At 37.7% G+C, this 25,962-nt stretch overlaps 1 protein-coding gene across 2 annotated transcripts in view; it reads right to left on the bottom strand.

The window, feature by feature from the left end:
• Window positions 1-8,706: 8,706 nt before the first annotated feature.
• The window catches only part of RSPO2 (R-spondin 2), a 53,268-nt gene continuing 36,012 nt past the window's right edge, over window positions 8,707-25,962 (bottom strand). For both annotated transcript variants that reach the window (XM_029959363.1, XM_018075934.1), the window contains one exon: window positions 8,707-10,589. In XM_029959363.1, the coding sequence (XP_029815223.1) occupies window positions 10,480-10,589 (110 nt within the window). In that variant the 3' untranslated portion in view covers window positions 8,707-10,479. The remainder of the gene's footprint in view (window positions 10,590-25,962) is intronic.

The following is a 25,962-nucleotide window of genomic DNA, read 5'->3' as shown; positions in this document are numbered from 1 at the left end:
AGCACCGAATTGTTACCACCTCCTGTCATACTCTTATACTTCACACTACCAAATATTTCTCTCAAAAGAATCCTTTGATCTTGTAATTTATATATAAAGCAGACATTTCATTTGGGGAGTTTTATTTAAAAAGTACTTTTGCCAATTAACAGATAACAATCATACCCCAGTTCTGGTTAGCAATTTGCAATCATCTACCTTTGAATCATGTACTGAAATAAACAACTCAGGGTAGAAATGGTATTTTCGGGGTTTTGTGGTTGTTGTTGTTTTGGTTTGGTTTTTTTTTCCCAAACAAAAAGCAAAAATTAAATGCCCCTGGCATTTTCTCTAAAAAGCTAAGTAACAATTATGAAGCTCATAGCCTTCTAAGCAGCAATTTGCATAACTGGCACTGAACTGGCACTGAATATGTAAGGTATTGGGTCCAAGCAAATAGCTTCCAATGCTGTTGAGTAGTTCATGTTTACACATATGCTTTCTATCTCTCCCATGATCCAGAGATCCAGGATTGGTTAAAATAATAAGCTTGGAAAAAATGTGGGGATTTTCAGAAAGTTGAGGGCTTATACTAGTTTTTCAGTTGTTGTTGTCACCCACCGATGAAAAGCTGCCCTTGCAATTATACTTTTCCATGAAGATCAGAAAAAGGATTTTTCTCCAAGAAGGCAACAGGTTCACCTGCACACACTGAAAGGAAAGAAGTAAAGTAGAGCCCATCTACAAGGCCAGCCTTTAAAAATGAAATAGTATCTTTGTGTTCCCATTTGCGAAGAAAATATTGCCCAAATTCATCCATGTATCAAATCTTTCTTATCTAAATGTTTCATATGCTTCCCAATATGGCACATAACCTTGAATAACTCTACAGATTCATCATTCACCTGTGAGGTGTCCTCCGTTCCTCTTAAGATCTGTGTCCTGTGCCGTTTTTCAGTTCAGTGCATACAACGTATCATGTCTTTATTATTGCTGCTATTAAACAGTTGTTAAACATGTAAGTAAAACACACATTTTAGATGTGCTTTGCTCTGAGAGTCTGAAGTTGAATAGTATCTACCTATGGAGAAATTTACCTGACTAATAGTGCTTGTGAGCCTGTGCTTCTGATTACATCTGATGTTAGCTTCCAAGAGGTTTAAGAGTAGGATTCTTGCTACCTTAAGATCATACTGTTCTTCAGCTTGGGTTGAAAAATTTGGAATGTGTTTGTTTTTGTCTTCATCTGCATCTGACTGAGTACCAATATGAATTTTCTCAAAAAAATGAGATGATATTTTACACACCAGCCAAGTCCGTATTTTTACAGATTTCTGCCTGCTCAAACTCCTGGTGATTCACTGACGTCTCTACGGACCTTCTGGGAGCTCATAATAAACAAGACGAACAGAGTGGTGTCTGATACCTTCACCTCAGCAAGATCTACAGATTCAGCTGCAAGATCTGATGAAGCTCCTGCACCTGGACATCAGTCTCAGTTCCACTCTGAAGATTAATGTAACATAGCAGTACATTCATGGTAGAGTACTTGGTTTTGAGCTGCTGTAATTTATAAACTGCTAAACACAGATACATTTCCATCTATTTCAATTTAGATGACTGTGTATGGGTATCAAGAAACATAGTTGAGGACAAAGGCTGGTGGCAATTGTTGAGGAATTAATTTAGTGCAGGTAGCTCGGTGTGCAGCTGCAGTGCGAGCAGCAGGATGAGGTCTGGGGAGCAGGAGCCTGAGCCTGAGGCAAGGGGCTATGAACTGCTGACCCTTTGGATAACAAAGGGCCCCAAGGATCTGTGGTGCCAGCTAGGGGAGCGGGCACTCAGAGACAGGGCAGGAGCCAATGACCCGCAGCCTTTGCTGCTTAGACTGTACAGTTCCTTTGTTGGGGTCCCTCCTTGGAGGCACCCAGATTGAGCTGTTATTTTGTTATTTAGTTATTGCACTATGATAAAGTTATTTTAAGAATCTGGACATCTGAGACTCTGCTATGGGAAAGCTAGCATCGAGCATCAATGACTGTGTGAGTGTGGGGTATGTAGCAGCGAAGGTGCTTCAGTCCCAGCTCAGATGGTGTAAGAATGACTGCCAGAGTGGCTCCTGGATGGTCAGACAGGGAAGTTTTTGTCTGTGGGAATTCCAAAGTGTCTGGCAACCATACGTTAAAGAAGGCTTGTGAGTCAGTCCTCAGCAGTACCACCTCAACTGTAAAAACACATTTATATAATAATTAAAAATTACTGGCTGTGCACTACCCTTCATTCAGGCCATATGCACATCTAGTCCTTCACAACAATAAATACGTGTAGAGGTATCATGTATTTCTTTCAGGTAGTTATTCTCCCTTACATTACAAAAGGCTTAGCATATACTTAACTGGGCTCCATATCCAGTGGATGACAAAAGTGTTGTTAATAGGTTAGGTTAGACTAAGAAAGCTCTAACAAGTCAGGATTGTATATAATACAGTCTCACTTGGACACATATTCTTCATTTCATGTAAAGGTAACTGTATAATTTTGAGAGGTTTTAAATTACAATTTGCTGATCGTGGTGCACTTTGCATAGTTGATGCCATGTGGAAAATGTGTGGGTGTCATTTTTAAAACAATTTGGTTCTGTTTGAGATCTTTCATCAACAAAACCTTCAACGCAACTCTTTTCTTTGGTGGATGTTCAACAAAAGCATTTTTATAAACAACAAATTGCAAAAATCAGCATAAGAGGACCTTCATAGTTTGGCAGAACTGGAATAGCACATAACTATAACAGAGCAGAGGACACATGCACTTAGCTTTGAATGTAACTTATAAGTGAGAAAGAACTTCATTTAAACTGACACTGCCACAGAGAAATTTACAGTCTCACTTTCTCCAGTTTCTCTGGACATTTCAATCTGCCTAATCAACCCACCCTTTCTGAGTTCCCAAGAAGGTAGAAAGCAGACTCAGTACTGTGTACACAAAAGGCCTTGTTGCTGTTGATCAGCCTTCAGACCTTTGTGCTCTGAATCATGATCTACCCTCAAAGCATTTGAATTGTTTATAGACAGGGATTGCATAAAATTTGCTGTAGAAAAGGAAGATGACTTCTGCTTGGCAAATGCATTCCAAATGGGCCACCACTGCTAGTGGACAATTTTTCTGCTGGAATAGTTAGGCAGGTGAAAGCAGGCTGGAAAAAACACTCCTACCAAAAGCTGGATGTGGAGAGAATGAATGGCTTGCTTATTTTAAGACTAACTCAGATGAAATAAACCATATATTTCTGGAATTAGTTGTATAACCTGATATACTGAAGTGAGTCCAAAGGAGGGCCACCAAGTTGATTAGAGGGATGGTGCACCTCTCCTATGAGGAAAGGCTGAGAGAATTGGGTTTGTTCAGCCTGGAAAAGAGATGGTTTAGAGGTGACATAATTGCAGCCTTGCAGTACCTGAAGGGAGCCTATAAGGAAGAGAGAGAGGGACTTTTACAAGAGCGTGTAGTGACGGGGCAAGGGGTGAATGGCTTCAAACTGAAAGAGAGAAGGTTTAGATTAGACATTAGGAAGAGATTCTTTACTGTGAGGGTGGTGAGGCACTGGCACAAGTTGCCCAGAGAAGCTGTGGATGTTCCATCCCGGGAAGTGTTCCAGGCCAGGTTGGATGAGGCTTTGAGCAACCCAGTCTAGTGGAAAGTGGCCTGGCTTATGGAGGAGGATGGAACTAGATGATCTTTAAGGTCCCTTCCAACCCAAACCATTCTACTATTCTATGATATTGCACTGAAAAAATCGAAACTGTCCTGCTCTGTGTTTCAAGTCCTATTCCAGAATTTAAGAAATCTATCCTGGATTTCAAGAGGGGTCTTGAATAATGCCTTGGTGATACAATAGTCCAGGCTGAAATGCACACCTCATCTTCATTGTTAGCAAAGGATCCATCAGTTTTAAATGACCTTTATTTGCTCGAGAAGCCTTCGTCTATACTTTTATCTGTTAATATGCCATTTTAATAGGGAAAAGGTAATTTTGGTTTATGATAAGGTAACATGAAGTTTATGATAATTTATGACATGAAGTTCTGTGGTAGAGTTGTCTATTCATCACAGGAATGGTAGCATTCTGCATAAAACACACCAATCTTTTTCAATTCCAGTATGGTCAAATATCACTGCTTTTCTAAGAAGTGGATTTGGAAGCTTCCCAGATGATACATCTGCCCTTTCTTTTTATATCACACCTCAAAGAATGAAGCTGACCAGGGAAATAATAGGAACTAACTTACTTTTCCAAAATGCATGTGCTACCTACTCTCTCCCTCTAAATAACATCTGGATTTTCTTCAGAGTGCCTGGCTGTATAGTTTGGAAATACATGCCAAAACATCTGCAAGTCGGCTGCATATTGCAAAGCATCTGCAGCTTAGAGCTCATGGGAATCCCTTGAATCATGGCAGAGGAAGCCCCAGGGAGAGGGGAGGAAGGGGAAGAAAGTGTAGGTAAACCCCCAAAATCTTTGTGCGGCACTGTTTGCATGAAAGAGAAGTAAAACCAAAATGAGAGTTAAGAATGAAGAATTATTGCCTTGTTCAATCATCATTGCAGAACTGCAGTAACTTATATACAGAAGAAATACAATTCTGTTCATATCACTACAGATCTTTAAAATGCTATCATTCAGCATTCATACATCTTTATCATAACTGCATACAAAATTAAGACTGAAAAATGTTTCTTCTACATTCTTTCTTTCTGTTGCCAAGTTTATATGAGCTATCATCTTGTCATAAACTGTCATGGTTTTAGTTCAAAGTCAAATACACCTTTAAGTGTATTTACTTGTTTGTTTGTTTGTTTGTTTGTTTTTATTGTACTTATTTATTATTTATTTTACCTTCCCTGCTAAAGTTACTGACTGTCTTTATCAAACTGTCCCAAGAGAACTGATTGGAGACTTTGATTTTGAACAATCACATTGAGCTGGGATTGAACTGATTTGAATTTATAAATTCATTATGAAGAAAAAAAAATAGGCAGAAACACTGGTATCTAAACTCTCTTAGTAGAGCAACAAACACTATATACCTTTACATAAAAGCCTAAAAAAGATTCTCTAACAGGGCAAAACAATAGCTTAATATTCTTCATTCAATAGTGGCAACGGGCAATATTGTGTAAGGAATGAGCCATTATCTGTTGTTCATTCATGTCATACGCCCTCAGCATCTGCAATCATTGGATCAGGGATGATCGTTATATTTATCTATACACTTACCTATTCCTGTTTTAGATTATGGTTGTGAGAGGATGCATACTTGCTTATTCCTCTCATCATCTGTTTATATACCTTTAGTCCTTGAATTTCTCTATATACCTTTATATACCTTTATATACCTTTAGTCCTTGAATTTTCTCTACAGAGAAAATATCTGACCACAAAATAAATTACTAGAGCCAGCCTTAGAGTTAGAAACCACATGCCCTAGCCAAGAGAAAATGCAGACTAGAAGACATTTATGGTAGAAATACTGTTCACTGCTCCTGCTGAAGCCAGGCTACAGCATAACAAGGAACGAGGCCAAAAGGAGAGTACAAAACCACGACAGGAGAAATTCCGTGGTTGCATTCCTGCCCCGGAGATTTTTCATGTACCTACTACTAGACTACAACTAAATAAAAGACAAACAATTCTGGAGCAAAGATTAGGAGCCCCCTTGCAGTTATGGGCCTTAGTTTCTATAAATGGCAACCAAGTCCACTCAGAAAGCAAATGCAATCTCTCACTGAAGTATCTGATAAAAAAAGAGGCTTCAGGGAAAAAAACAAAACCAAATCCAAAACCAAAACCAACAAAACCCTACTAACTCTTATCTTTCTCATAAAGCCCCCTTAAATTTTAAGGAGAAGCTAAGAAATAGTTGCAATCCAAGATATATCTTCTAACTGCCACTGTTTGCTTTCTTGAGCTGAATTTCTATTTTGAAAAGTGACAGGGAAAAACAAAATGGCCCTATTTTCAGTGTCTGTCCATTTGTGGTCTATGAACTGTTAGTTAGTTTCAACAGCATTGCCCAGTTAAAATCACCAGGATTACATGAGTGTCACTGAAGATACATTTCAAAACAAGGAGGCTGGGCAGCAGTTCCACAGTTGACATGACCAGAGATGTATTACTGGCCAGTTCAGTAAGTATACAGCTTCACTGGGGTTGAAGACATATGTGGATTAGACATAAACAGAACTAATTTGCATTAAAAAAAATCAGTTGAAGTCCAGAAGAGTTAGGCAATGGGCTACAAGTTGGTTTCACTTCAGATGCTCTCTCTAGTCATACTTTTCTTACAGTGTTTCTCACTCCTCAGAGGAACTGCACTTCAAACAGTGGGCTGCCTTTCTCCTGCCTTTCCTGCAGATCACGCTGCTATACTACTTCCTAAAGAGAATGTCCTTTCCTCAGACCTGGAAAGAGCCTTCTCATTAAAGAAATGATGCCAGTTTCAGCACAGAGCTTTCAGTAAAGAACTAAACAAAAAGTCGACAGTGGTTTGTGTGTTACACTTTCAGAAGGGTACATTTTGTTCTTCTTGGTTTCAGTCCAAAATAACATCAGTCTAGAGCTTACTGGAATTCCTGCTGGCTTACACCACTGGAAGTGAAAGTGAACTGGTGTCAAAAGACAAATACATTTTGTTGGTGAAGAGAGAGAGATGTGCAGTTTGAATTAAAAAAACTCATACCTTCTGGTAAGTGGTAGCATCAGCCTTCAGTAGCACTACTCACTTAAAAAATATGGTACTTGTGCCAGTAATATCCAGTTATTTTTATTCTATATTCTATTTCATCACTATAACAAAGTTGAATCACTGAATTTGATCTTAATCTGCCTGGGAAAGATCTATCTTCTCATTTTATAAGCTTTCAATCAAGATTTTACAAATATTTTTATTTTCTTAAAAATATTGAAAAGTTAGCATGGCATCTAATTGATTTTTGGTTTGGTTTTAGCTGACTCAGATGAAAATATTTTTTTTTCTCTAACAAAAACTCATACTGATAAATGGAGACATATCATGTAAATTCTACAAGTATTCACTCTTCTTTCATATTAAGCATATAGGTGTAAGAGAACAATTTCCTTATACTGACATTTGTAATATGGAAGGTTTGCATTACCGTGATGTGGAATGCAACATTTTCCCCCCCCCCCCCAGGAATAAGAAAATAAACATATAACAAAAATTTCTCACTGGCAAGAACAGCTGAAGTGCAATAAAGACCAGTCAGCCACAAAATAATTGCACTAAATCTGCACCTGGGGTTGGTTTTCTTTTCTTCTTTTTTTGTTTGCTTTTTAATTTAAAGAGGCAGATATAAGTCAAACTGAGAGTAGAGAGATCCTAAATACACAGTGCAGTATGAAATTGTCTCTTCTGAGACAGGTGAATAAGGTGTAAAATAATATATGCTTTTGAAAAAGCACTTTCTGCTCATCATAGCAATGCAACACCTTTTTAAAACCAATGACTACAGCATATATAAGTCCTTTATCCTACTGATTTGAATCTTTTGTAGTTTTAAATAGACTTCCAATAGCTAAGCATTAGACTAGGGGCATAAAAGCCTTGTGAATGCAGAAGTTCCACTGCTGTGAATCCCTCTGCTGTTTGAGAGAAACAGATTCATAAAGCAGTAACAGCTCTGAAAGGGGAAAAAGGTGACATCTGTGCCTACACAGTCACTTACCAGAAAAGAACTAAGATCTTTACAAGCCTGCTTCTGATAAAATTTAAAGAAAATAAGAGGCAGAGTGGGCACAGGCTGTTTTAATGTTATCCAGCTTTAAACCTGATCTTCTTTATCAAGAAACAGTATCTGTTTGAAGATAACTTCAAGGTTAGCACTGTTTCAAGCAGAGATATGGACTAGATGATCTCTCAAGGTCATAGATTCATTGAACCACAGAGTACCTCAAGATGGAAAAGACACATAAGGATCATTGAGTCCAACTCCCTGCTCCTCACAGGACTACCTAAAACTAAACCACATTACTAAGAGCATTGTTCAGACACTGCTTGAACTCTGACAGGCTTCATGCCATGACCACTTCCCTGAGGAGCCTGTGACCAAACACCCTCTTCAGTGAAAACCCTTCTCCTAATGTCCAAGGGACAGTCCGTTCTAACCTCAGAAGTATGATCCTACAAAAACCCCAGTGCTACGAATACATCGATAGGGTCCACCATGCAAAGGCAGGATGTCTAGGACAACAAAGGAACTAGACACAAGGGCATCTGCTACTTAGGGATGACTTTCTTGTGTCTACACTCTCAAGGAAACTCTGAATGTGAAGGTGACTGGGACAGCAGAAATCAACGTACATCTAACACTAGGTGTCTTTTCAAACCTAAGTACCAACAAAATAGTTGTTTGGAAAACCCTCATATTTTTTTTACCCCAGTTGGAGAAAATCTGCATCCACACACTTTCTCCAATTCTTCTATGTGTATACAATTCCAAAGGAATACACTATTTGAATTAAAAAGGACCATAAATATTTTACTCAGAAGCTTGTGACATCATTTTATTGTATTTTGTAGCATTCTTTCCATGACATGCCTAATACAATATTTGTAACATCTATTGAAAGGCTTGTATGAGGGCATTCACTGCACTTAGAGCCAAATTTGATAACCAATAAGCAAACAGGCAGCTACAGTTCCTATTGTCTTTTAATTTTTTTTTTTTTTGAAGTGAACATTTTATGTCCAAAATAGCAGCCCAGGATCAGAACAATCTTACTGTCCATAACATTATTGTGTTCTAGGTAAATATGAACATATAGTGAAAATCTCACAGTTAAGTGGAAGTCCACAAGCAGTTTATGGAACATTCATATGTCTAACTACTGCACATTTCGGTAGCAACACTTGTCATAGCTAAATACTGATACATTTGTGCTTACAGATGCTTTATTTCCTTAGTTTATTTGAAAAGTATATAGCCCATAAAACAAAAACTGGTATTTGTGGGATTTTTCTAAAGTATATGTCAAAATGAGATTTGTGAAGGTCTGGGGTCTGTTTTGCTTTTTCATTTTTTGTGTAGGTCATATACAAGTTTTAGTCCTAGAACTGAAATAATTTCTCTAATTATTCTCAGACATCTTAAACGACAGCCATTTTAGTGTGAGCTTTTCCCAGCAGGTATCCAAAAATCTCCTTGAATGATAGTCCAATAATGCTAGATTACCAAATTACACATCCTGAGTCATTTTAACATCCTGCACAGAAAACTGTCTCCACTCTCCATCCCCCCCAAAAACCCAAAGCAAACACCAGCTGCAGATTAAATTTGACCTCAAGTAACTTTTTCTTTTGTTTCTCCCCTATTCAGGTATTTATTTTCTGTATTTGACTGCATCAGGACTAACTGAAATAAAACACTGTATTATATTTGAAAAAAAACAACAAACTGCACATATAATCTTAGATACCAAGAACTTTACATATAATTTCTGTCCTGACACTCAAAATATCTATCGTCATTGTGCCTCATCTTAAAAACATTACACTTCTTCTTCTGAGACAAAATACATGAGGGCTGAGATAGGAGTACAGAATAGCATGAAAGATTTGTGGACTAGTCTGGCAAGTATACTTCAGAGCTGACACTCCATGGTGAGGGTCAGTGTAAGGTAGTTTTGTAAATGAGTGTCCTTTGCAAATGAGAAAAAAAATCCAGTTTGTAACTCTTGAGGAATATGAGAAGATACTTAAAACATAGTAAAAAGTAAACATTTACTGGATTAAAGTATACTACTAGAACCAACAGGACATACTTTTAAACATGTATAAAGTATTATACAGAAAGATGCATAGATGTACAGTAAATATGTTCATTTATATGTAGACAGAGTAGTATGTACACATAGAGTCTTGCTGTGCTTCTGTAAGTCTAAGCAGTGAATCCTGTGGCATGTTGTCTTAAAGCAGTTTTATTATACAACTGTTTTGATGTAGCAGGTGCTGAGAACAATGTACATTAACACTAAGTAGGTAAGTCATATTCATTTACTCTTGAAATGTACAAATATAGGAAACAAAGGCCATAAATGCAACAGTACCTACACCTCCAAGACTTCCTTTTTTTATTTATTTAAATATGCACAAGTCCGCCTAATGGTGCTACGTAGATTTCTTTCCTGGTCAACATGTTGACCAAGCACTCAGAACGTTATATCTCTGATGCACTTCAGGACCACTTCCACTGATTCAACTCAGTGTGCTCCTGACCTTGAAGTCTTCAGGTCAAAAATGAAAGGAAAAAAATAAAATAAAAAAATATATAAATAAAACAAACAAGCTTGTGGGCTTTATTTTCACAAGTTATTTGCCACCAATACTGTCGAAGCAGCTGAACTGTAGTGCATCCATGGGCAGGAGCATATAGCAGCTTTTGTGCACTTTGCAAAAAAAAAATATATTAAAGAAAATCAAGTCTTTACTGGCTTGTTTTATCTGTCGCTAAAAAGATGCTGTGTTGCTTCTGAGCCCTTTCCATCAAGTTCTTTTTCTTCTTTTTTTTGTCCTTTGTTTTTGCTGGCCTTCTCCCTGAGAAAAAAAAAAGCAAATCATAACAATGAGTCGAGTAAGGAATACAGAAATTAGAAAAAAAACCCAACAACAAAAGCAACTCATTTGTACAGAAATTACCAATAGGGATTGCAAAGGTAATGCTAGTTAATGAGCTTCAATCTCAGTGAAAACACAAGTTTTCAGTGTGATAAAAAAGGATCCCTGACTGTCATCACTTGTCCACAGGCACAATTTTGCTGGTATGAGTAACCATGTTGATGCAGGTTTCGTTTTTGGCAGGGCAGGTCGCACAAGCAACGTTATGCAAGTGCCTAAGGCTCAGAGCCAAATGAGTATGTAGACTCCTAACTCACTGGAAACTGGATATATGCCTTAGACCCTTGCGTAAATTTGCTTGAGTGAGTAATCCTATTTAAGTCATGTCCAATATATCTGTGATTTCAATGAGAAATTAGGCATTACAGCCCAAGTATTTGGTTGGATGCCATCCGACATGCTTTGGCAGAAACATTACCACCTCTGTGAAGAACTGTTGTTACTGCTTATTAGTACACTGTGTCTAATTCTCACAGTATATTACTGTGCAGAAACAAAAATTACACTTCATACTTCTTACTATTGGAAAGTCACTGAAAAATAACCAAATTCAGGAAATCAGGATCAATTCAGGAAAAAAATTCTCAAGCTTCTTGAATGGGAAAGCTTTTCCTCTTCAGCTCTAATAATAAATCAGTGCCCTTTGGTTATCTCAGCAAAGATATCATGGACTGAAAAAATGTCAGATACAAAGGCCCTCATTGGGCAATGCATTACCTTTTAAGTATATGCTTAAATCCTATCAAGTCTAGTAGGATTTAAGGAGACGGCCAAATGCTGTCAGGTGTGAGAATGGTCTGGGTTTTCTTGGCAGTATCATATACTAAAATATGTGATCAATGGTAAAAAAATAAGGTTATTAAACTCTAGAAGTGACAACTTTGTAAACTTTCAGGAGCACCAAATGAATTTAACAAGACAGTAAAAGGAAATTCAATTAGCAGGTTACATAAAAATATGAAAATACATTTTTCATCTATATTGTCAGTACACTGCTAAACGGAACAAACGTTTACCAATCCAGCTTTGTCTTATTTTCATATTATTTCTTAATTTAAAAGACTCAAACCAGTTACAAGAGTTTTTCTCTATTTCATAATAACACTGAATAAATCTCATTCTAAAATCATCAAAATTTATGATTCATTGAAAATATAGGCTTATATACTTCAGCTATATATGTATATATACATAATACACTGACTAGGCTACTATTCTATAGGAATTACTGGAACACTTGTATATAAAATAGGACAGGACATTAAGGTAATAAGCATAGGAGTTTAGTCCATATTAAAAATCATAAAGGTCCTTGGAGTTTACTTCTGCTTCTCATTAAAGTCTGGCATTAAGGTTACTATGGCATTTTGCCATTTTTAAATCTAGTTAATCCTACACAATAAATCCTTAGTCCGACCAAGCATTAATCAAAGCAGCTTTTAAGTTAAAACTCTTTAGTAACACTCTGTCTAGTGACGAGGCACACCTAATGAGGTCAGAGGCAAGGAACACTTGACACAAAGTGGCATTACAATAAGACAATTGGAACTATAGAAGTTTTCATATATATATATATATATATATATATATTTATACTTTTAACGGAATTCCACTAGCTGGTACATTGTAAGGCATCAAACCTTGGATGAATGTATAGTTCAACACTAACTTGCACTTTCAATATTCTAAATTTTTTAACCCACATGTTCAAAATACTTATTAAGGAAGCAGAAGATGAGGGGAAATGGAAAAGAGTGTCCAATTCTGCTGGTCAATCGATTCTCACAAGACCAGAAGAATAAATCAGAGCTTTATTGGAGTTTTGCTACCCAGTTTGCTCAGTGATCTTACTTTCTGAGGTTTTCCATTATACAGACCGATTAGTAAAAGAAATATAAACTTAAGTCAGTGTCTCATCTAGTTTCTCTATGACATCCTCTAGAGATTAATTGCTTACTGTAAGTAAGTTTAAGGCAGTGAAAGACCCTATTATTTTTCCTCTAAAACACTTTGAGATACAAGGATAAAATGACTCACAACACAGCTGGTAATCTCTGTCTAAGCCTTAGAAAGTAGATCCTGCAACACAAACATCAAGTCAAATTGCCAGCCCACTCCCCATATGATATCCTTAAAATAGAAATGAACTGGAGTAGATTTCAGTGATTTGACATGTCATTGTGCAACAAGCACATTACAATGTTTCTGCTGCTCTGCAGCAATCTTCCCTGTACCTGCTTTTGTCCCAAGGCACACCAAAGGCAAATTACCTTCTTTTACACATGCCATGGAGTAGCAACCTAAGTAGAGGCAGCATCCCTGAGCCACTGATAGTTTGTAATTTGTTCTCCTATGAGGAGCGCTTTGTTCGCTCATTGTATCTCAAAGTGCCCTGTTGTACAGAATAAGTTTCAACATTTTCAGGGCAATATTAAACCACACAGGATAAAATCCAGACGACTTGGTGATGCTGAGTCCCAAATTCCAAATGTCATTTAAACCAGAAAATAGAATATAAAAGGTATTTCTTGCTAACCATCAGTTCCCATACTGTTAGTAGAATGCAACAGAGATAAGAGATTAGCAAGAAAAAAGTGACTACAAAGACTAGAGAGTTCAAAGTATGCTGCTGAAGTCCCCAAGCATGAGAATTTTTATTAAATGCACATTTCAATTACAGTGGTTATTTTATCAGCAGAAGCACAGTGAACAGCAGTATCTTTTCATATCTTACTACATATCTCTTTAGAGGGACACGATGCTTATGATACGTAATGTAGATCCTCTTAGAGGATCCAGGACCCAAACTCTCCCAGTTCCCTGACTGGAGGGCAGTGGGGAGAGGACAGCTGATGGTGGAGACAATCCCCCAGGCCAGGTGGCAGCTCGGTGTCATGAGTTAGGTGTTGGACAACCTCATCTGAGCTTTGCACAACCTTCCCCACACCTTGCCATGCTCACTGCTCCTTAAAGCAAGAGCCCTGACCCCAAGTCCTTCTCTCCATAGGAAGCAGCAGGGCTCTGCCATGCTTGGCTTTGTTGGGCAGCTGAAAAGGAGTGGATTTTTTTAGCAGCAGTAGATAAGTCTAGAACCTGCTGTTGCACACAGAAGGTAGTTCCTGACTGAAGCAAATGAGGAGGGAGAATAAAAGGACTGCCTCTTTGGAGGGGTTTTATCACTACCAACAACAGGCTATAATGTTATTGTATAGAACAGGAAGTAACAATACAAGAGAGTTGGAGAGGAATTTTTTACAAGGGTCTATGGTGATGGGGCAAGAGGAAATGACTTTAAACTGAAAGAGTGTCGGTTTAGATTAGATACTAGGGAGAGATTCTTTACTGTGAGGGTGGGAAAGCACTGGAGCAGGTTGCTCAGAGAAGCTGTGGATGCCCCATCCCTGGAAGTGTTCCAGGCCAGGCTGGATGGGGCTTTGAGCAACCCAGTCTAGTGGAAGGTGGCCCTGCCCTTGGTGGAGGGGGTGGAACTAGATGCTCTTTAAGGTCCCTTCCAACCCAAACCATTCTATGGTTCTACGAATATCTGAGATATAAAGTCTGATTCAGCCAGCCTATAAACCCCTCCTGATCAGCAGCAGTACCCAAGAGAGCAAACAGTCCAGTGCAGCTGCCTGGGATCCAAAGCCAGCACCACTCTAAGTGACATTTCATCCTTCCTAGTGGAATGATGCTTGCCTGCTTGTCATCTGGCAGAGAGCCATGCACCTTGTTTCTCCTTTCCAAGGGGCAGGTCTCCAGATAAGGCCTCATCTTCAATTTTAATTTTATGACTGCAGTTTTTATTTGTTTAATGACTGGTGTTAGGAGTAAGGAGAGCAAATACAAATAATTCATACAAAGGCCAGAATATCTGAGCACTGTTTCGGTTACTATATGCCTATATTTATCTCGCTTAGAAATACTGCATACTCCTTCAGGATCCACCTGGTCAATTTGGGATACACACTACCTGGTTCAGAAGGAGACTTATCATCTGACAGCTGCAAAGGCAGCTTTCTCTGGACAGGGTTTGGGCAGCAGATTCCTAACATCCAGGGCACTCCTAATTCTCCAGAATTAAAATGAAGCAAATGGATTCACAGGGACTCCCAGCCACATTGTTTGAGATCCTTGACTCAGCCAGCCAGTTTCAGTTCAGTATCTGAATTGTCCTTGACTTGCTGTATAAGCACCGCCGTACGAACGGTGCTTCTAACAAACTCACTGTGCGTTTCAGCAGAGAAAACACAGTATACAGCCACACGGGGGCAGCAAATTTAAAACATTCAGTGAAAAGGGGGAAAAAACCCAAAGCAAAACAACTATCTGCAGTTTTATTTCACAGTGTAATACCCCCCAACATTTTCAGCAGTCTCACATACAAATCACTATATTGGAGCTATCAGAATGTTTAATACTCCCTTCTTTATTTAAAACATTTTTCTCTTCTATTGATGATTACTGAACAATGGGATTTAGAGGTGTCCGCCTGCTTCCCTTCTCTGGATTTTCAGATGCAGAGCTTTCACTGGTAGAAGTTAAGGCACAATGGAGTCTTGGGACAACATCAGACCCTGCTAAATACACTTTTTAATCTTTTCTTCCCTTTCATGAATTGTTTTAGGAGCTAAACACCTGTACATCATGCTCCTACAGCTATTGCTCTACCACAGACCTCATATATGGTAGCATTTCATCCATATGGGAAGCTAGAAAAATTATTATTAAGTCATATCACTGAAGAATGGCAACATCAGGGAACTAATGACAGCAGTGGAAAGATGATAGAAATACTCAATGATTAACCAGTTAAAGAGATAACTCAAGAGAAAGATGGCAGATCACAGAATTATTAAAGTTAGAAAATAAAATACCTCTAAGATCATCAAGTCCAACCATCAACCTAGCACCACCACCATGTTTACCACTAAACCATGTCAGAGAATCACAGAATCACAGAATCACTTAGGTTGGAAAAGACCTCTAAGATTGAGTCCAACCTTTGACCAATCACCACCTTGTCAACTAGACCATGGCACCAAATGCCACATCCAGTCATTTTTTGAACACTTCCAGGGATGGTGACTCTACCACTTCCCTGGGCAGCCTGTTCCAATGCTTAACAACCCTTTTGTTAAAGAAATTCTTTCTGATGTCCAACCTGAACCTCTCCTGGCACAGCTTGAGGCTACATCCTGTCATCCTGTCACTAGTCGTCTGTGAGAAAAGGTTGACCCCCACCCTGCTATAAACTCCTTTTAAGTAGTTGTAGAGAGCGATAAGGTCTCCCCAGAGCCTCCTTTTCTCCAGCCTACACAATCCCAGCTCCCTCAGCCACTCCTCATGTAAGCTTCTGGAGGAGCCCTCTCTAGCAGGATGTCTGTCAGGCACAGACCCACAGATGCCTTGCCATTTATTTCCCATTTGCACCACACAGCAAACTACACATAAACGCTGACTGAGAAAATCCAGCAACCGAGCAAACAAAGAATTCAGTCCAGAAATTATTCCCTAGAGGTAATTTATTTCCCAGGGTTTTCAGTCAGTTAAAAATTCTGGACACTGAAACTTCCAGAGAAATGCATAAATTGTTAAGAAATCCTATAAACACACAGTCAATGGAAAAAAAAAATTCCTCACTTTTACAAAGGCATCCTTTTCCTAAAGCATGATTTACAAACCAACACTGACAAGTAGCCTACAGGAAGAGGACACGAAGAGTTTTAATAACTTTGTAAAATGCACATCACGGGCATCTCTACCAATGTCATCTGCTACCAAATTCATGACAGTTTTCATAACCTAGTTTGGAGTTGTGGGTTTTTTTAATACCATAACATTTAGGCTGAAATTGGCTGTGCTCAGTGTGGAGGAATGTGATTTAGAGGAAATCAACCAAAGTAAAACACCTTTTCAGATAGGGAGTGAAAGACAGTTGGTCTTGGTTGGGGACACTGGAAAAGAAGTAAGAAGGTCAAGGAGATGGGACAGAAAGCAGTTTCTCATCTTCCTGGGTGAACTTCTGATGTCATTTGAAAAAATCCTGCAAACACATATTTGCTTCTGAAGACACCAGAAGGGATGGTATGATCACACAGAGTACATCAGCTGCCCACAACACCATTTCAAATTCACAAAGACCAGAATTTGTAAAGGTAGATTAATTAACATTTGCGAAGCATGAAACCTGGTAACAATGGACACCACAGAAAGTCATGAATTATTTCATTATTCTCTCTTCATTTGTAAGAGTTAAGTAATGTTGAGAAAATAAGGTCTTAGAACAATTACTGAATAAAAATAGGAAAAAAAACCCATACCATAATTACAGACTTCACCACAACAGATACAGATAAGAAACAAATGACGACATTTCTTCAACTCTGAAGTGCTTGAGTTTGTAAACTGTCTGGTCTCCTTTTAAACTTTTTGGTGCAGTACTGATAGCTAATGCTATAAATGTGTATTCCCAGCCTACTGAAACTAATAATAATCTAAGAAAAAGAATTCTCTTATGCAAACACACAGTTTGATGTTTTGTGTACATTCTTGTCTATTTGATGTCAACTTGCCTGATTAAATCAGAGAAATTTCTGTCGAGTAAACCTTGTTTTTCTACACAAACCATTACAAAAGCACTCGAAGTGAAAAGCTAACCTGAGTGATGCTTTATTCAGTTCCTGACATTCAGAATCCTGATAGTTGATTTTCAACTTAATAATTTCACAACTTCGGGTAAATCACAGCCAACAATTAATATTACATACACTTGGCATTTTCCTACACCAGCCATCAGCTACTGAGATGAACGCTAATTTAAAAGATCTAAAGACCAATTCTTTCAATAAAAGAAACATCAAAATATCTCAAGTTCCTGTATCTTAATCTTGCTAGCTTTTTTTGTTTTGACACATGCATGAAGAAATTAAAGGTATTACTATTTAGGACAAGAATAAGCAAAGTGAGCTATTCTTTTTCTCCCAAAGTACACATCTGGTTTTTTATCTGGCCTGAATACAAACTAACTAAGCAATACCAAAATCTGATGTTCTTTCCTTCTGGACAATATTGAGTGTCATGAGACATTCTCATCTGTTTAAGAAATACTGATTCCTACACAAAGAATGGAATTAACATGTCACAGCCTACTGAAAGTTCAGTGCATTTTTCCTCAACTTTAGGGCAAATTCACTGGGAGAAGTGTCACCTTACATAACTGAAATGCAGTGCATTTCCACAGTGCAGTTTTCCAGTGTAGACAGTAGATGGCAGTGAGGTATTAACTTCCATAATTTCAGAGAGTATTATTTTTTGTTTGTAGAAGTACACATATTCACTAACGAATATAGAAAGTGAAGTCATAAAAATTCACACACACGTGCTCAGAGAAGAAAGCAAGAGAAAGCACACGAGGCGAAGAGAAAAACTAGCAAACTTAAGGGGAGATGGAAACTTTCATAGGAGACCTGAATACTGAATAGTATAGATGCTTAAATTTTGGGTCCCTTTGTCATTTCAGTCACAGTTGTGTGAAAACAGATAAGTCTCCGCTGCAGTCAAAATGTTTGTCTAATGTAAATTTAGCTCAGAATCCAAACTACATGAATATCAGTTGCATGCAGGGTATTCACTACCCTTATCTTAGCCAACGTCATGTCAGATCAGATACTTCACAAGCAAAGCCAAGCAAAATGTTTCCAATAAAAGGTTTGGGGTTTTTTTTATTTTCCTTCCTTTCACAGAGCAATATAAAGCAAATTTCAAAGTAATAAAAGAATATTTCTACACTCTCAAGATACACATACATATGTAAATATATTTTAACTCTACAGACAACAGTTATAGCTAAGAACTAATTGGCTTGAAATTCTCTAGGTTTGACTGGACACTAATCTGACTTAAAGCTCCTTCTACCCAGTATTTTAAAACAGATTATTTTTCTTCCTTTTTCCTAGTCAATTCAATTAATTTTATTTTTATCTCATCATATTGAGAAAAAAAATGAATTCTACTGAAGCAACACTTATTTATGGCACCCCCAGGGTTTAATTTCATTCTGGAAATTGCATTTTGTTCAATTAAGGATTTCTTACAGAGAGAGATGAATCTGAGAAGTTAATTCTTTTTAGAGTTGTTTTTGCTTTTGTGCAATACTATTTGGTTGTGAAGGGTTAGTCCTTTTTTAATTGCCTTTAGGGATTCTAGTCAAGAACTGAGGAATAAATTTGTTCCAGGATCTTTTTCTTTTATTTTCTTTTCCCTTTTTTTTTAATGAAACAGCTCAAAAAACATTTTTATTATCACTTCGGCTTGAGTTCAAGTATTGCACAGTAAATCCTATTTAAGTTCAGAAAGAAAATAGGCTAAATTAAACACCTGACAACAAACTAAAGTATGATCCAGCAGGAAGACTCCTACAGAATAACAATTGAAAATTAATAAGAATGTATTATTTCTAATATTATGTAAAATTATTACCTCATTCTGCTCCTATAGTGTACCAGACTAACTGCTGTACCTGCACTGCTCACTGATACTCATTTGGTTTAGACTTGACAGGGCCCTGAAAAAGAGCATATTCACACTGCCTACCTAAATTTGGTCAGGTTAGTCTCTGTTTATCTGTACTACATTGGTGTAGACGGTGTACACTTATCCCTACTCCTCAGACACCTGATCAGACCAATGATCTAAAATAAGCTTTTAGGACTTCCCTTTACCTATACATTCCACACACTATGGCCACAGACTTCTCCAGAGTAATGCTACACCTGCATTACCCAAATTAAATAGTGTTAGAGAACACCTCCAGACACTGTATCTCAATTGCCTGTCATGTTTTGACCTGGGGCAGTCCCTGTCCTTCCCAGAGGCAGTACAGGCCAGAGCTGCTCCCACAGGCATGTCCCTGGCTTGGGAGCCCTGAGCCAAGTAATATGGATATGGACCAACCTGTGCCACTCAATGCAGTGCCAGGTAACACTCCAGCAAGTTTAGTGAACTACTGTAGAGACAGTCACTGTCTTTGATCTGTGGCCAGTCACGATTTAAAAGATGTTCCAAGTAATATGGGTTTATCCCTAAATGTATTACAGCAGCTTTCTTGCTGGTTAACCAAGAAGTATTTTCCCAAGACTGCCTATGAGGACCTAGAAACTCATACCTGCATAACTTTTCAAAGTCCATAAATTAAATAATAAATACCTAGCTAGGAAAATTAAATAATGTATATCTCTTTTAGAATGCCTACACTTTGTCTTAATACAATTGAAAACTTGCTTTATTGCTTAAAACTTAAGAGGATGCAGTGATTGCAAATGAGAATGGGAGTCAAGAGAACCTCTATCTTACTTGTCTTAGTGAGATCTCTTACATAAACATGAGAAATCAAGTATTAGTGTCATACATTATTGAGGCTACTGATTTGTTGGAGAAATGTGTTCAATCTAAATCTGAAGACAAGAGGAGATGGAGGGTCCACCAATTCCTTTGGTAATTGTTCCAAGAGTTAATCATTCCACCACCAGAAATTTCTGTCCAATTCCCAATTTAAATTTTATTATGCAGCTATTATTTCTCATTATTCCTTTCTATCCTACATCAGACTTTTCCTGTCCTGTAGATAAATATTTGTTCACCATCTTTCTGAGAAGTTAAACATATAGCAGACTTTGTACACTTTAATGCTTATTTTGTAGTCCTCGTACAAAATTTTTTTGACTTGTACCTGCACAGTTTCCAACTGAACTATCTGTTCAGTTTTCCAGTATCTTCTAGAAAATGTGGGTCTCAGCCTGGATGTCAGAGTTTTGAAATTGATTTGTTGTGCTTTTTCATTATTATCAAAGTTATACAGAAAAGAATTGCATTTGAAATTTTTCTCTATATATTGTAGTGGACTCACGTGATTTCTTTCAGAAACACTGCTTTTTAGATGCCATTCCTCATGCTGCAGGTATACAGTCCTAGTTCTATAACTCTTTGATCTTCCAGAATAATTTTACATTTAACTTGATGAAAATCCATTGTGTTTGCTTTACAAAGCAACACGGACTTTTCTTTGGGTCTACGCTACAGTATTGTTTACCATTATTCTCAGATAATTTCTTCTTCTAAAAGATGTTTATATAATTGACTGAAACAAACAGCAATGCTTACAGAAATATCTTAAGGTCATCACCACTTTTTCCTAGACGTCCACTCAGAACATGTTTTAATTTTATTTTGTGGTAAAGACAAACAAAACTCTACAGGTCTATAGAAGTCCCAAGTCTGAACACATTTAAATGTGATAGGCAGACCTGGGCATGATGTCTGTGATGCTTCTGTTAGCTTCACTTCTACAGTTGCAAATATTAATCCCAAAGGAATGGGCTTCGCAAAAGCTTTCCATGTATGAATGTACAGTCTTAGTCACACAAAGAAATTTTACTTTGAAAGTAATTCTGTTAGGTTAAACTTATATGCATGACATGACAAAAACAAACAAACAAAAAAACCCCACAAAACAACAAGTGCTGGACTTAACCATGTGCCTCTAACAACTTTTATATCAGAAGCTGCAATAAGCAAAATGGGATCTCTCAGGGGGTGCCATAGAGCCCAGACCTGTTATTTACCTTCACAATAGACACGTATGTCTAGGAAGAGCCATTAGAAACCTAACTACAGTGAATTTTCAGAATGAAACCAGTATTACCACAACTATAGCAAATGCCATTTTTCTGAATCCAGCTGGAGCTGCTGGGGACATTTTTGCCCAAGTTGTTCCTCAGTGCCCACCACCCAGCAACTACCAGTCTCAGCTTTGCAGGCAGAAGAGGCTGTACTAACAATTGTCAATCCAAGGAAGCACAGTGTCGTGCCTGCAGGAAGGCTCAGCTGCCTCCCGTGCTGCTGGAGGCCACCCGGCCAGCTGTGCAGGCTGGATGATGAGCACACACATGTTCCTTCCTCCAGCACAGCTGCAGGAGCACCTACAGCTGGGCAGTGCTGGCTTCACATACAACAGCCATGCAGAACTCAACAAAGGCTTATCTGAAAATTATCTCACTAAACTGAAATAAGCCTGTGACAATAAATTTATCCACATAAGCTATTTCAGATGGTTAAATACGCTAAATAGTAACTATGCATTTCAGGCCTGAGTGCATCAGTGTTTAAACACATTTTATTTTAAACCATGTATTTCTTGTATTTAGCACTGACCTGAAGAACACAACAACAAAAAATGCTTTTCTTCCCCCTCCCAGAGGTAAGAGAGATCGATTTGGTAGGGGAATCAATGAATGATCTGAAGCATCTCTGTTATGGCAGCCCAGCACTGTAAATGCTCTCAGCATCACAGCAGGCTGTCTTCCCTTTCATATACACAGCAGTTGGACACACACTTGGATCACATGATATGAGAGGCAATATAACATGGTGTCTAATAATACATGTAGAGTGGACAAAGTAGGTTCTCTTCTTATTCTGAATACATCTGCAATAAAGACAGCACTATAACCTCCACCAACCAACCTGTCAAAATTAAATCAAAAACTAAAGTTTTTCCTGCAAGAAATGTTTTAAAGTATATATCCACTGAAAATTCAACTGAAAGTTGAAGAAAAATGTGTGGATACTTTCTTAAGAAGAAAAGGGAAAAGAATATGTGACATAACCACAGTATGTAGCTTAAAGGCTACTTGCCATAAAAGGCTTTTCCTGACTGGAAGTTACAGTACAGATGTACTTAAAAAACAGATGTACATCAAAGACCATTGATTAGAAGCACAGAGAGAAGTAATTATCAGTTTCATTTAAAAAAAAAAAAAGAAATTCTTTATTCTAATACCAATAAAACCTTAGTATGTACAGAATGATTCTATGGGTTTAATTAACCATATGAAAAATATAAATACATGTGCTATTCCTGCTCCTCATCATCACATTCTTATGGCTACTTCGGGTGAGCTTCTAATGTATGTGAGATCTTGCCTTCATTACTTTGTGACAGTGTTAGCCAAAAGACTGAAATTGTTCAAGACCTTTTTTTTTTTTTTGCTTAGAAATGCCAGACGATAATAATTCCTTGTGCCTCAGAGGTACTTCTGCCAGTAAATATTGAGGCTGTCAGTCATAGAGAGCCCACTCTGGAGTACACTAGCAGCACAAACCACAACCCTTGCTAAACTGGTGGCCAGCTGCAAGGGCTACATCTTAGGAATAAAATGAGCAACCTGCTCTAGTGGGTGGCATCCCTGCCCACAACAGAGGGGTTGGAACTAGATGATCATTAAGGTCCCTCTCAATCCAAACCATTTTATGTTTCAATGAAAATAAACAGTCAGAGAACAGGTTTGAACATTGCCCTAAAACACTAGCAAGTTTTCTGTCATGTTTCTTGTGCCAATTAACGTGTCTCCCACAAGAATGGTACCCTCCTGTTTGTACATTCTTTGCAAATCAAGAGATGATGAAATATTTACTTAAACCCTTTAGACTTCACTAACTTCAAATTTACAGCTGCTTTTCAAGCTGAACAGTTTTTGCAGTTCTGATTTAGACACATGTGTGATAAACCCCTGGACTGGAATACATGGACCTAAAAACAGACATGCAAGTTGTGGTTTAACTTAACAGGCAGCTAAACACTGCACAGCCACTCACTTACTCCTCTTCGATGGGATGGGGGAGAGAATTGGAAAAAAGGTAAAATTCATGGGTTGTGATAAATTTTAATATGACAATAGCAATAATAAAAAAAAAGAATATATTAAACAAGTGATGCACAATGCAATTGTCCAACCAGTCCTTGAGAAGCAGCTGCCAGTCCCCGGCCAATTCCTCCCAGTTTTGTTGTTCAGCATGATGCCATACTGTCTGCAATACCCCCTTGTTCAGGTGGGGCCAGCAGTCCCAGCTGTGCCCCTTCTTGGCTTCTTGTGCTCCCCAGACTCCTTGCTGGCAGAGCAGCATGAAAAGCTGAGAAGTCCTTGCCACAGTGTAAGCACCGCTTAGCAACAACCAACACATCAGTGTGTTATCAACATTATTTGCATCCTAAATCTGAAACACAGTACTATACCAGCTACTTGGAAGAAAATTAACACAAATGTATGACTTTGACTATCTACTTGGACTGGCTGATACCATTTTGAGCACTGGAAGGAACTAATTATTCGGACCAAGTTCAGTTAAGTGATTATCAGCTTCTCACATTGAGGTAGAGTCGATCTCTACTGAATGCTAATTATTTCATCATGTTAGCAAATACTCATTTCTTGGCCAGCACCTTCAATCACAATCTATTCCATATGTTGACTTAAACTCTTCTATAAGATTAATAATGGGTGACAACTGGATCATTTAGCGTGTGACATACTTACCAAATTAGTTACAAGTATCCTTTCAACTGTTTATTTTCTCTACTGAGACAATTAAACCACTATTATAGCCAGTTTCCTTCTCTCTAACTCAGACTGGAAGCATTTTCTTCTCATTTACTGACTTCAGGAGAATCCTTTCAAAATCCTGTCTGAATTTATTTTCCTTCCAGTTACGTATAATATCTTCCAGTTTCCTTCTGTGTAGCTGAATAATTACTCACTCCCCAACACTATCTAGTTGTTCTTCTTTAAACTTATTTCCACATACACAGGCTTTGAACATGTGATTTCTGTTGTTCATTTCTGTGTAAATTTTAGATAATAGTTCTTTCCTCAAACCTGATTTCAACAGGAAACATAAAGCACTAATATACAGTTGAAAAGAAAGGTTTGTACTACAGAAGAAGCATTTCTCCCTGGTTTGCCTATTGCAGGCAATTTAAACCTGTATAGGTATATGGATTATTGGTTAGAAAGTGCCAGTGTTACAGCTTGTCTCTAGCAGAACTAGTTAAGAGTAACAAAGCCAATCGACTCCTATTTCCATGATGAATGTCTGCAACATGCATTAATTTTATTTACATGTAATTAACTAAACAGAAAAATCCTCCCACCAGTAATATAAGCATGCCATCAAGAAAAAATAAGTTTTAAAATGCACATTAGGGTGTAATATCAACATCATACCATCAGTTACAGAGTTGTTTATACAGTTAAATTTTCATTGATACACAGATTTTCAAAGTAAAATACCTCAGACATTTGAATATTTCTAGAATATGGAAAACAATTTGACCATTTTAAACTATAGACCTACCCAACAGACAAAACACACAGAAACATTTAAGAGTGATCTGTAAGGTAAGAGCAACATTGCAATTATTCACTGTCAGGAAACGTGTCTATTAAGATTAAGTGATCATAATATTATTTGTTTCCAACAAATACAATTCTCTGATCTTTAAACAATACATTATTTTGAAATATCTATATTAGATGACTCATTTATTTTTTTCATATCTGGATAAACATACAAGTGAAATCTTTCTGAATCTAGGCTTTCCACGCCAAGTCTCAAATGAGAGGGATTTTTTATGATTAAGTATGAATTCCTGGAAAACATGGTTTATCATAGAAAAACTGGCAAAACTTTCACAGTATTTGCTCTAACAGGCGCCACTGTAATGGACTGCAGATCTATGAATAGGCCAAGAACAGAAGCTAAAACTAACACTGAACAATACAGTATGTTACCAAGTGGGAAGCTTGAGGTTTTTTTCTTTTTTTAAAATTATAATAGATGGGATTAATGTCAATCCATAATTTACATAATGAAGAACGTAACTGGCCTGATCTCATCATTTCTCAAAAACACTGTTTTGATAAATGATTCTGTTCTGAAATTTCATCTGGCAATGAAATTTTGGTCATCTTTGAAGAACTGATTTATTCTCTTCTTACATGCAAGAATTACTGCTTGGGAACATAACTGAGCTTTCAAACAACAGATCAGATATAAGTTACTATCGCTAGTAGAATTTTGTTCGTTCCATGCTGGCCATAAGTCTTGAACAATGCACTGATCCTCAAATTTCACAAATCCTTAAAAGCCTATGTGCATAATGTTAAGGGCTGCAATAGTCAGCTGGTGGCATCAGAATACAAAAACATGAAAGTGGCTGCTCTAGGTCAACCAAGGATCCACCGAAACCACGACTGTAACAGTAGCCCAAAACTAACATGTCAGTAACAGTATAAAAGTAGGACAAAAATATATCCTCCCTTTCACAAGAAACTCCTCCACCACACATGATGCCTGGCATGTCCATTGCCATATGGAGGCACTTACTGTAGAAGGAGTTGGAAACAGGTTTTTGCATGTCCTGGTACAATCCTTTTAAGTGAAAGCCTCAGCCTGACCT

This window comes from Manacus vitellinus, unplaced genomic scaffold (assembly GCF_001715985.3).
Source record: "Manacus vitellinus isolate BGI_N305 unplaced genomic scaffold, ASM171598v3 scaffold_1_pilon, whole genome shotgun sequence".
Lineage (NCBI taxonomy): Eukaryota > Metazoa > Chordata > Aves > Passeriformes > Pipridae > Manacus > Manacus vitellinus.
Note: the sequence above shows the minus strand (reverse complement) of the source record. Positions and strands in the feature narration are given on the sequence as shown.